General features: G+C 43.4%; 1 protein-coding gene across 1 annotated transcript; it reads right to left on the reverse strand.

Annotated features, from left to right (window-relative positions):
• Positions 1-6,085: 6,085 nt before the first annotated feature.
• On the reverse strand, positions 6,086-12,855 carry LOC109463480. The gene is made up of 10 exons (XM_019760318.1): positions 12,701-12,855; positions 12,253-12,361; positions 11,737-11,850; positions 11,189-11,288; positions 10,434-10,549; positions 9,794-9,919; positions 9,121-9,246; positions 8,444-8,572; positions 7,807-8,050; positions 6,086-6,376 (listed from the first exon to the last, which is right to left on the reverse strand). Exons 1-10 carry the CDS (start codon positions 12,811-12,813, stop codon positions 6,273-6,275), a joined length of 1,281 nt encoding a protein of 426 aa, XP_019615877.1. The 5' UTR covers positions 12,814-12,855; the 3' UTR covers positions 6,086-6,272.
• Positions 12,856-13,073: the final 218 nt, after the last annotated feature.

Here is a 13,073-nt window from a genome sequence, read left to right on the forward strand (position 1 = left end):
CTTAAACTAGGCCGTCAACAACATTCTACGACAAGTTATAACAAAAATGACAACTTATAACAAAAATTCAAACTTCCCCTCACAAGTTAGCTACAAACGTCTTACGACAAATTTACGACTTTATAAAGAATGTCCTTGAGGAAAAATTCTCCGTGGTCTCCGCCCTAGCAATAAAACACTAGATTAAACAATATTTGGCAGTAGTAAGAGAGGGCAGGTACAAGCATCGTGCAAACTCATAGAGAGCTTGAAAATAACCCCAGGTTGCTTTATTTTACTTTGAAACCTCGACAACATTTCGGGGTACAGAATGTTGCTGTTCTTACTAACGTTTCCACATGTCAGCTTTTGCTTGCAGATCGTTGCTTAATTAACAACCTACCGAAACGTCGTATTATGACTCACAACAAAAAGGCATGGGTGACACATTTCCAACTCCCAGCTAGGCCATCTTTTCAAATTCCAACATGTAATCACAAGACGTGGTGACAGCACACTCAAGTTTTTTCAACTTATATTAATGCCGCCACCAACACAGGGGAAAATACAATACTCATTTTCACCTGAGCGAAGTGAGGAAAGTCGTGTAAAGTGCATTTCCCAAGGGCACAAGATCGGTGGCATGTCAGGACTCGAACCCGGGACCTCTTGGTTCCGAGTAGAGCCCATTTTCGCAGTGATATGTCCATTACGCCCCAGCTGAGTGTATTTTCCCATTCATGTCCTACTAGAACAACCCTTAAACACAAAAAGGTGACGTACTGACGCCCAAACAACGCCGTCTTTAAGTGACTTCAAACCCCACGGGACTGACTTGTCCTGACCTTATCTTACCCCGGAGGGCTGACGGCGCCTTAAGTGTCGTAAGGAAGCCTCTCAACCTTCTTAAGACGACGTGTGGAGAATAAGATATCTCAAGAAGCAACTGGTGGAAAATCCCGCTGGTCGCACCCGTGTCGTTAATGTGCAATATATATGCCGTATTACCGGCAAAAGTCCAGCTCTAGACGTGCTTAATTTTGACCCGCGGTGGGTCGATATTATATAAAGCACACGTACGTGCCTAGTGTGTGTTATTATGGAAGCATAATCACTCATACTTACATAAACAGCCAACAGTTAATAAGGCTAGCATACAAACGATTGTGTCAATGGCTTATTGTAACGCTATTTGCTTACAAAAACAGGGAAGTTTCTCCCGTACAATGAACATGTATATAATGTACTTAACGTACGTCTTGTTACCACCACTATTTCACATAGCTATACTAATGAATTTCAAATCTAAGGGGTGAAAACTGCCCAATCTTGAAGAAAGCGTCGTTGTATCTCAAGTCTCAACTGGGCATCGTAAGTAACAATATCATTAATTTAGTCACACCTTAACATACTTGTACCCTTAACGAATAAATGCTTTCGCTTGTTCTTGTTTTTTGCACGCAGGGTTTTTAAAACTCAGCTAATATTTAAAGACAACTCACTTGCATTCCAGGTTTCAGCCCTTAATGTCTTAAACGCCTACAAGGTGCACACAAGTATTATTAACGCCTGTTACCACGTGCCCTCCCCTAAGTTATAGATTTGCCTGGCTTACGCTTAAGAAATTCCATTGCTTAAGACTGAGCGTGTGTCAAGAATCTTACCTGTACTGTGTACTTCTTAGTTCACCACGCTGTCTCTACGCTTTCTTCAGGTGTACCGGATCGCGAGTCACCTTGCCCAGGTAACACACTTGTCCAGGCAACACACCTGTCCAGGTAACACACCTGTCCAGGTAACCCACCTGCTGACAGGTGCTTCCAACCCTCCCGTCAGCAGTCAGAGTTATAAACTCCCCTCACAGTTCATTTTACTGTCGGGGAAACAAAGCCCGCCCTCCGGTCTCCGTGCTGCGTGTGTGCGCAGCTATTTGTTTTCCCACCTCGTGTTGGTCCCGGGCAAACATCGCGTGTTTACCGGGGCGTGTGGGGTTAGGCTAGTTAGGTAGCAACGTTGTGAAGTAGCAACATCGTAACATGTAGCGAATAGGGAAAACAAATTTGCCACTTGTGAGGTTAGTCTGCACCAGGCTAAAAAAACGTGTAACGCTTTAACGCATTAGGCTGTCAAATTGTAACGTTTAGACGAATGGAGGAGTAATTGGCTAGGGAAACTTGGCCACGTTTGTATCCAGAACCGGACTTAACTTTTTCCAGAACCCTGCTCTGGCACGGTCCTAGATAGTCCACGCGTATCCAGAACCATGCCTGGGCCACATCTACGTTCTTGGATACGCAGAGACGTCGACTATCCAGAACCGTGCCTGAACCCTAGCCTATTCGGTCATACTGACTCATAGAACTAGACAGGCACGGTTCTGGATATGATAGGTAACTGGTGGGGATAGCCTCGACCAGACTAACAACGGGGGCTGAAAAAGATAGTCTGAGTAGAATTAAGCGTAATAAAGAGAATTTGGCTACCACAGAACTCACACATGCCCACGCTGTTAGGAGAAGTGTTACCCTTACCACGGACCTACTCTCCAGGTCCACCCTTATTTTCGTCAAATTCTGCCATCCACAACCCCTTATGGTGGAGGCTATTGCGGGGGCAGATTGTCGCCGCTTTGTGGGAAAAACGCACTACTTCTCAATAACGAAGGAACGACTCGCGCCCGAAGTTTGAGTGAGTTCTGTACAGTATGTACGGTAGTTTGAGGTTTGTTTGCCGTGTGTATATCTCGTTTGCCGCCTTGTTATGACGTGTTTGGACGGCTTTGTTACAAACTTCGCGGGTTTCCGGGGTGAAACACGTTACTTTGCGATAACGTGGGGAGAGAGTAGCCTCCATAGCATGTCAAAAACTGTTTTTTGGGGGGTCTTCAGGGTCTTTGGGAACTTTTATGTGCTATTTTCTGATTGCATATAGACATCATAGCCGGCCTGGTTGAATTACCCCCGTTTTTTGCAACTGGGCTAATCAGAAAACAGCAGAAGACCACCAAACCCCCAGTTCTATGACCTACTACGGACTCCGAGGCTAGAGAGACTGTATACTGGAATGTGAACTACTTTGTGGACACGACATGCCTTTTACCATATGTACATTGTTAGTACACTTAGTTAGTCAGTACAAGATGCACTTGTAGTACAGTCTCTCTTGACTGCAATTGTGAGAGGGCATGAAAAGTTCTTTTTTTGAGACTAGAAAAATTATGCACGCATGTATATGTATGCTTACCTTTGCCTGGTTATACGTATGTATATTATGAACATGTCGGACACATCTGTCGATCTCAGAAGCTGTGGAGAATTTCAAAATCCATCTTATGCGTAAAAAGTAAAGAATATACTTATCTTACCTGTCACAGAGATGCTCTTGCCTTTTCCATCTACTCGCACAAAACGGACTAAAATAATTTCCGATGAAGACGACAAGAAAACATCACTGGAAATGGTATCGTCCGTCTCCCTAGCAACATCGCACAATATTTACATGTTTGATTACAAAACTCCCAAACTTTGTTTACTCTAAACTTAGCTCTATCTTCATTATATATTAGCGGAGAAATAACTTATAGCAGTTAAGTGTTTAATATTGGTAATTTATAAAATGATTTATGATGCAAATTTTTTGTGTAACTTTAATACAAACAACATCAAGTGCGATACTGGTTCAGACGATATTACATTAATCGTAATGGTACGGTCGGTTTCCATGGAGACCAAGTTGTTGCCTACAAAGCACGATCTTCTTTACGTCATAGCTATGATAAAGGATATAATCAATTTGCGTATTCATAATCATAATTAGATCGGGGGTACATTAACTGTAATCCTGCAAACATGATCGGAGATTAAAGTTAAACCTTTCAGTTGTAAGGTCACGACTGTGAGTTTTATAGCGCACAAGGTGTAATTAATGATATAAATTACTGAAACGTGGATTTCAAATAGGCAGTTCAACGACACCAGCAAAACTATAGTAAAACGGTATTGTGAGCGTTGTGTCGTATTCTACTATTTTACTCGTGATTTTGATCATGGTTGACTTTCAACTTATTTAAGTGGCAGCTAAAAAATAACTTTTTACATTTTTTTTTTACAATTTTCGAGTTCAGGCCTCGGGCAAATAATTTGTCAGGACAAACTCCACTGGCCAGTTCTTCTTCCTATTTATCAAGGTACTATACTAGCTACTGTTTTGAACCCGCGTTCTTAGTCTGCTAACTTAACTAAAGTTGGAGACTATAGCTAGTCCAAGCTATGCCCGGCATGTTTTCAGGCTGTTTCTGCATCAGTTGCTTCCTTCATGCCAACAGTTAGCGCTAACCCATCAAAGATCACCCGTCTGTAAATACCTTCCACCATGTTGCCGCGCCAGGTGAGCCCGGCACGCGCCCGACACTGATGAGGAAATGATAGTGAGACATTAAGCCGGCCGGATCCCTGGGTCAGACAAGTTATCAGGGTGTGTCATGGTGTGTGCACCTCGTGTTTCCATCTCCAGGCGGCCGCCATACCGTCCAACTGCTTTACACAGCAAATCTTTGTAAGAAGTCAGTTAGGGTTAGGATCATTGTTCAGGGCTAGGGTTAGGGTTGGTATTAGAGTTAGGGTTAGGGTTGGTGTTAGAGTTAGGGTTGGTGTTAGGGTTAGGGTTAGAGTTAGTGTTAGGGTTAGGGTTAGGGTTAGGGTTAGGGTTGGAATCATTGCTCAGGACTAGAGTTAGACTTACAATTGGACATTGAAAGAAGTCAGACCTCTTTTGTTGTGTACATCTCGTGTTTATATCTCCAAGAGGCCCCCATACCGTAAGGAAACGTGCACATCGCTAATACTGCTTTACACAGAAAAGCTTTGTAAGGAGGCAGAGTCCGTTTCTCCTGTGTACGCGTCTTGCTTTCATGTTCAAGTGGCTTCCTCGAGAATTCTTCACCGAGGTGTGGTGTACTCGTGATGCTTTTAACTCCAAGCAAATGTCGCTGCCCCACTGTTTAAGATCGCACCGCACTTGTCGCGTCTCCATAGTCACAACAACTTGGTGGTATTGTGGTGTTTTGGTCCAGGGTTGTTGACTCAGCATCCGAAGGTTCTGGGTTCGAATCCCTGACAGAAACAAAGTGTTGTGTCCTTGGAAAAGACACTTTGCACTTATTCCCTCACTTGACTCGAGTAAAAATGAGTACCTAGCTTCGGTTGGGGACATCCTTTTTGACTTCAACTTGGATTCTAACAGCAAATCTTTGTAAGAGGTCAGAACTCTTTTCTGTTGTGTACTCGTGCTTTCTTCACCAAGCAAAATTACTGCGCTAAAGATCGCCCCACACCTGCCGCGTATCCATAGTCACAACAACTCGGTGCCAATGTGGTGTTGTCGTTACTAACCACTTCTAAGACCCAACTATGTTCGGGTTACTGGACATGTCTTCTCCTTACGTAACGTGCGTAGTGCAGTGGTTAGCGACCCTGCCTCTAGACCAAAAGGTTGGGAGTTTGAACCCCGACTGTTGTCGCTCACACCAGACATGCCCGCTATTGTTTAGGGTTGCAGTCCCTAAGACGGGACGTTAAGTTGTGGTCCACTGTTCACTGTGCTTGTCGAAAAGAGCTAGGTGAATTTCCCCGGTACAATGAACCTGTAAATACTGTACATAGCGTCTGTCTTCTCTGTTACGTCTAGTAGGAGATTAGCTCTTCAGTGAGCTAAAAATGGATCGAGATTTTACTTTGATTTCCTTTCCCTACGTGGAGACCTAAAATTAGATCGTGATCACTTTCCTTAATTAGAGCCTTACGTAATATTAGAGCTAAAATCGCACCGAGATCATTTTCATTTCCGTACGTAATTACGTAAAGAGCTAAAATTGGATCGTGATCACTTTCCTTTTCTTACGTAATTACGTAGCTAAAATTAGATCGAGATCACTTTTCTTTTCTTACGTAGAGAGCTAGAATTAGATCGAGATCACTTTCCTTTTCTTACGTAATTACGTAGCTAAAACTGGATCGAGATCACTTTCCTTTCCTAACGTGAAAAAAGGTACATGTATCATCAACTTACTGAGAATGTGAACTAACTTATCCAATTCTAGAAGAAGAGGTTACGAACTTAAAAAATGAGACTTTATTAAGTTCACTACTGCACTAAACGATCCCGACACATTGTTTACATACTTCTAAAACTTCAAAAAAAGGAACACTGTTCGCATTTAAAACATGACTGTCTTCAAACCTAGCTAAAACTGTTTTCTCAGCCAGCTGTGTGATTCCGCTGCTTCCTGCTTTTTCTCAGTTCCCGATAAGTTCTCGAAGTTGTCTAAGTATCAGAGCACGGTTGGGGTCAGGGGGCCGCACCACCAAACTCCCTCTCTGTCCTCCTCTCCTCTTCCTCACTGCCAGAACCAGAAGAAAGATAAAGTTGGTATCAAATGTACATAACAGATACAGAACATGGAACTGCTTGAAAGAGAAGAGTCTATCTAGTTCCATACCTGAAAGAGTTAGGGTTAGGATCAGGTACGGTTCTGGATAGTCTCCGTGTATCGAAGAACGTAGATTTGCACCAGGTACCGGTTCTGGATGCGCGTGGACTATCCAGAATAATGCCTGGATAGTGCCTGAGCATGGTTCTGAATTCAACAGATGCCTAGTGAGTCTTAAACAACTTATTGTGCATTGACGTTGTCCTATTTTACACTGCAGTTTCGCTAGATTGTGTACTACAGATCTTCGCCTTGAACTGGTCAAGATCTGTTATGGGGGTGACACATTTGAAGATTAGCCACAGACAAGCCTTCGGCCGGAGGTTAATGACCCCCACCTCATGACCACCGGGAGGGCCGGCAGAAGCACGATTTTATATATATAATAGGCGAATTTAAGGTGATAAGAGGTAGACATACCTGGAAGGTGCAGGGTTAGGGCTATTTTCAAGGTTAGGGTTATTTTCAGGGTCAGGGTTAGGGTTAGGGTTATTTTCAGGGTTAGGGTTATTTTCAGGGTTAGGGTTATTTTCAGGGTTAGGGTTATTTTCAGGGTTAGGGCTATTTTCAAGGTTAGGGTTATTTTCAGGGTTAGGGTTATTTTCAGGGTCAGGGTTAGGGTAAGGGTCATTTTCAGGGTTAGGGCTATTTTCAGGGTTAGGGCTATTTTCAGGGTTAGGGTTATTTTCAGGGTTAGGGTTATTTTCAGGGTTAGGGTTATTTTCAGGGTTAGGGTTATTTTCAGGGTTAGGGTTATTTTCAGGGTTAGGGTTATTTTCAGGGTTAGGGTTATTTTCAGGGTTAGGGTTATTTTCAGGGTCAGGGTTAGGGTTAGTTGTTAGGGGTAGTGGTTAGGGTTAGGTTAGGGTTAGGGTTAAGGTTAGGGTTAGGGGTTATTTTCAGGGTCAGGGTTAGGGTTAGGGTTATTTTCAGGGTTAGGGCTATTTTCAGGGTAAGGGTTAGGGTTAGTTAAGGGTAGTGGTTAGGGTTAGGTTAGGGTTAGGGTTAGGGGTTAGGGTAAGGGTTGGGTTAGGATTAGGGGTTGGGGTTAGGGGTTGGGGATAGGGTTAGGGGTTAGGGTAAGGGTTGGGTTAGGATTAGGGGTTGGGGTTAGGGGTTGGGTTAGGGTTATTTTCAGGTTTAGGGTTAGGATTGGTTATTTTCAGGCTTAGGGTTAGGGTTAGTTGTTAGGGTTAGGGGTTGTGTTAGGGTTAGGGGTTGTGTTAGGGTTAGGGGTTGGGTTAGGGTTAGGGGTTGGGTTAGGGTTAGGGGTTGGGTTAGGGTTATTTTCAGGGTTAGGGTTAGGGGCAAGGTCGGAAGGTGACAAGAAGCATACATACATGGTAGCTCTATGTGTATGGACCGGAAGCGCGTCTTCAGCACACACATGCCGTTTTCTCCCTCCATCAGCTCCGCAAGGTCCTCCAGGAACCTCCGCACGGGGTCAGGGGTCGTGTCGCAGGGCTCCACGCCGTGCACGCTCAACGCCACGGTCCTGGTGCTGCTGTTCTTGCGCTTCTTGCTAGGCGGCGCTTCCGTCCGCGCGGTCGGCAGGTCTACGGTCACGTACAAGCCCCGGGACTCCTATAATTGTACAACAAATATTATAACATAAATTTCACCATTTAGGCAAAACAAACGAACAAATAAACAAACAAACACGGGAAATAGACTGATCAACCATCCATAACATGGACCTGGCGACTGTCACCACCCTACTGTAGCAGACACCATACGGTATCGGGTTACATTATGTAGCAAGCTGCAGGACAGCGTTGGAGTGGCTGGTCACCATACCATGATATGGCTGTTTGGGTTAGCAAACAATAGTGGATAGGCTAGACCATGTGAAGGTTAACAATACATTTGCTTTGCTTTTTCTACATACGTTATTATTATTATTTTTTTTTTGCTTTGTATTTCTTAGTGTGCAGGAACGAAGACGAAGCTACAGGATCTGTCTGTGAACAGACCCACCTGGAAGAAGTTTTCCGCCTTATATGGAACCATCCCCGTTGCCTTGACGACGCCTCCTCCGTACTTCAGCTTCAGGTCCAGAGGAAACGTGGCCACAGTAGACAGGTAGGTGTGGAGCGCCAGGGACATCTAAGGGGCAGAACAAAAACTACTCTTTTAGTTGTTATAACTGATCATGGTTCTGGATAGCCATGCAAATCCAGAACCGTGCCTGGGACAAATCTACGTACAGAGACTATATCCAGAACCATGCCTTATCCTAACCCTAACCCAGGCATAGATAGGCACGGTTATGAAAACAACGGAAACCATATGCATCCGTCCCTCTACCGGGACGGGGGCCGATATCAACTTCCAACAACCATTGACCCTTTGCTGACATCATATTAGGTAAAAAGGTAAGTCGTGGACAAATCATTTATCTACCTACAAAGGTCAATTTCTGTATACTTCATCACATAAGCGAGAACAAATCATCAATACATGACCTTATTGAATTCATATATCGCGATAGTAGTTTGTAGTAATAATTGTAATATAGTTTAGTCGTGTAGTACTAGTATATATCCTTATCTTACTACCACTCATTGTACCATATACGAGTGTCGAGCAATGAAGTTCATTCATTCATTCTTTAAAAGTTTATTTCATTCAATTAAACTCCTCACATGTCTTACCTGGTAGAGAGGGAAGGGACGGACAACGGAGTTAAGTCGGCCTTCCGAGTTCATCTTGGGGAAAGACTTCATCTTCTTAATCGGAGGGGGGTTGTCGAAGTAGTCCTTGTTCACTGCCGTTTGGCACTGGGGTGCATAGACAAGTTTTTTTACTTTTTTACTTCCAACATTTCATGGTTAGACATGGTGGTGGCACAGTCAAGCTTTTTCAACTTATTTTATTCCGCCACGAACGCCGAGGACGAATACAGGACAGGAAAATACTCATTTTCACTTGAGTTAAATGAGGAAAGTCGCGAAAAGTGCATTATTTTCCAATGAGCATACACAGGATCGGTGGCATGTCAGGACTCGAACCCGGGACCACTTGGTTCCGAGTCAAGCACTCTGTCGTTACGATCCCAATTGTTTGCTGTACGTGACCCGTTTATAGTTTTAAAGTATGTAACGCACGGGTTTTGTATAACCTAATTGGAACGGGCTGCTGTAACGATAGATTGCAAAGAAAGTTTACGGTAAGTAGAAAAGAAATAATCAAATTGTTAATAACATGCAATCATTAAACAGTCAGAAGCTCTGAGGAAGGTGTCTAAAGTCTGACAGACACTGAAACGTCAGCAAGGTAAAATAGTTTGGTTGTGTAAAAGAAAACTCTTGTACCCTACAACAATACCTTCCGCATTTCCTTCTTCTGGGCCTCGTAGCATACGTCATACCTGACGTCATCCCAGATGCTGAAGAAGATGCAGCCCTCTGTGAAGACGGCGTTGTCATAGAAATCCCGGACTATGGCAAACACCTGAAGAACAAAACAGTTATTGCTGGAATGATTTATAAAGAAATACCCTATTCGCCAAAAAACAGTTACTCTAGCAACTGGATATGATTTTTGGAAATCAATCATTCCAAAAATCATATCCAGTTGCTTGAGTAACTGTTTTTTTGGCGTATCGTATTACCTGGATGTCTAACCTTCATCGACGTAAATACCCTATTCGTTACTTTCTATGTTTTTTTTAATCCAACATTCATTACAGACATGAGAAAGGTGTACTTAAGTTTTTCAAGTTATGTTTTTGTAGCCACAAACGCAGACAGACGCATTAAAGGAGAACATACTCATTTTCACCTGAGTAAAGTGAGGAAATCCGTGCCAAGTGTCTTTCTCAAAGGCACAAGACGGTGGCATGGCAGGATTCGAACTCAGAACATCTTGGTTCAGAGCCGATTGCTCTGTAGTTACCCCACATGACCCCACATGGGAGCTCAAGTTGTACAATAAGAAACGCTAGGGAAATGTTTGTTGTTTGTACCTTAGCTGGCACTGCAGCCGGACTGGCCAACCACGCCTCGTCCACGTCATCAGGAGAAGCCAGCTCGTTCACGAAGTCGTCAACAGGCAGCATCAGCTCGTGGCCCATGTACTCAACTGGAAAAAAACGGAGATTTTATCAGGACTATTGGAGGGGCTTCATTGTATCCAGAACCGTGCCTATCTAGTTCTATGCCTGAATGGGTAATGGCTCGGATCAGGCACGGTTCTGGAAAGTTTCTGCGTAACCAATGAGGCAGATTTTGCTCCATGCATATAATTCTGGATAAAAGCGCGATTCTGGAAATCCTCGGCTTCCTGAATTCCCCCATGTCGGTCTGTCCTGGCTTCCGGTCAGAGCCATTTCCTGTGTCTGACCTTTTGACGTCCTGTCATTCTTCTTATCAATCTTTCCCCACGTGCTATCAACCTACTCTGACCGGACACACACAAACCCACAGCTCAGCCACCCAAAACAATACTTCCATACCTGGAGTCAAAAAGCTTATTAATAACGATGATATTAGAAAATCGGTAAATGGATAATGGTAATTATCCTACTCGGCGCCATTCTGCTTGTCAATCTTCCCCACGTGGTATCAACCTACTCTGTCCGGACAGACAGAAACCCAAAGAAAAATGCTTAAGCTTAGACAGTGGGCAGATGGATATAATACATCAGTGGACATGTGGTAAATCTATAGACATTTCCCTATCAATGAAGGTAGCTGAAGGACGACTAAACTTGACCCTGACCTTGGAACCCGCACCCCGTCCCGGGCCGCTCCACCCCGTCCTGTCCGTCTATGATCCCCGTGACCTTGACCGTGGCCGTGGAGTCATCCGGCAGCCAGACCTGCACATGTATACATTCCGGTACTCAAACGCATTTAAAGTAAAGTGTATGTAACAATTCTTGATGTTACATGTACGTTGTATATATGTGAAGACGCCAGGAAGAGTAGTGAAGAAATGTATGCCACTAATTTCATTTCATTTATTTATCCAGGGTCAGCATATCGCCAAGTTTGCGGTTTTTAAAGCTCACTGCAATGGCAGTATTTGAAACAATGAATGAATGAATGAATGAAGACCTTTATTGTACACACATACCCACTGGGTTATTAAGTACAGGTCACAAGAAATGATGGAATATAGATAACGTTACACATATACATCGTCAAGTAGCTACAATTAAGTAAATTCGGTTTCTTCTCGTTCCTTAGTAATGGCAAAAATGTAAGAACAGATATATTTCAATACAGAAGGTTTGTCTAAGCTCATTAGAAATATAATAAACAAACCTGTGCGGAGAAGGGGAAGCCGAGACACTCCTCCAGCCCGGTGTACAGGGCCTGCTGATCTTCAGGGAGCTCCGTGTCGGTAAACCAGTCCAGACGGGCCTCAGTGATGTTGTGCTGTAGTCGGGGTTTATCGCACAAAAGTTGTACAACGTGCAACGGGTACAATGTAAGGAAAAGCATTGTAAAAAGTACTATTTTAGGCGTTTTATTAGTCTAAGACTACCAGCTAGTACTAGTAGTACAATTAACATGTTGATTCTAGGTCATACAACATTGATAGAAGACAATATAAAGTGTTAAAGGCAGAGCATTGACTTCTGTGGTTGACTGTTTTAGGGCGTGAAACACACCGGAGTCTTACCTTGATACCTGATACAGTACAAAAGCATGTAAGATAAGTGAGTTCATGATCCAAGTGCATATGCCTTGTAGTGGTACATCCGCCACGGTCTATCATGTGTAAAATCCCTATAGTCATTTCAAAGTAAGTAATTTGAAAGAGTAGAACATTTTCACCTTCATGTTGTCCTTAGTGATCTTGTCCAAGGCTCCATACATGACGGGGTGTCCGGTTTCTTCAGACGTGCGTGTGTGCGGGATGGGCGGGGCGCGCTCCCACTTCTCCCTGGAAAATCAATAAATATTATTCAATTAATGAATCAATAAATAACTTAATTCCTTACGCTTCTACAAGTTACAAAGTAGTGGCAACAAGAATTACTTTGAAAACCTCGTCTATTCTAAATGTACATCCTTAAATATAGGACTAGTAATTAGCCAACATGGCGATTTGACTCAACATATTTAATTATTTTCCAGCTTTAATCTTCCTCGGAATACCTTATTAATGGATTATTCTAACACATGGTGTGGGGTGTAAGAACGAGTCAGAGATGATTGGCTGCCCCATCGTTTTCTTTGCCTGTTTGTTTGTTTGTTTGTTTGCTGAACCATGACGTCATACCTGTCAGCCGGGCTGGCGTCCTCCCTAATCTCCATCATCCTCAGCTGGCCTCCGCTGCAGAACAGATAGTCTCCGGCAGGCGGCGCTGCTGTACCGTCTGACGCTGTCGCCATTTTCTGTAGGAATTTTACGTACGACTTGTAAACACCACTAGAACAGAACAGAACGTTTATAAAACGTCTGAATTTTATTGTTGATTGTGTAAGATGGGCACTTTATGTGAAAAGTTTTAGTTAATTCGCTCCAAGAACGCCGCTGCGATAATTTTTTAGCATAAGACAGAACTTTGAATTCGTGGCTCTTTTTCGTTCTTTACCTTCGTTCTTTATTATGCTACAAATTTATACATACTTGGCGAGCGTATATGTTTACA

Source organism: Branchiostoma belcheri, unplaced genomic scaffold (assembly GCF_001625305.1).
Source record: "Branchiostoma belcheri isolate BF01 breed outbred unplaced genomic scaffold, Haploidv18h27 scaffold126, whole genome shotgun sequence".
In the NCBI taxonomy this organism is placed as follows: Eukaryota; Metazoa; Chordata; class Leptocardii; order Amphioxiformes; family Branchiostomatidae; genus Branchiostoma; species Branchiostoma belcheri.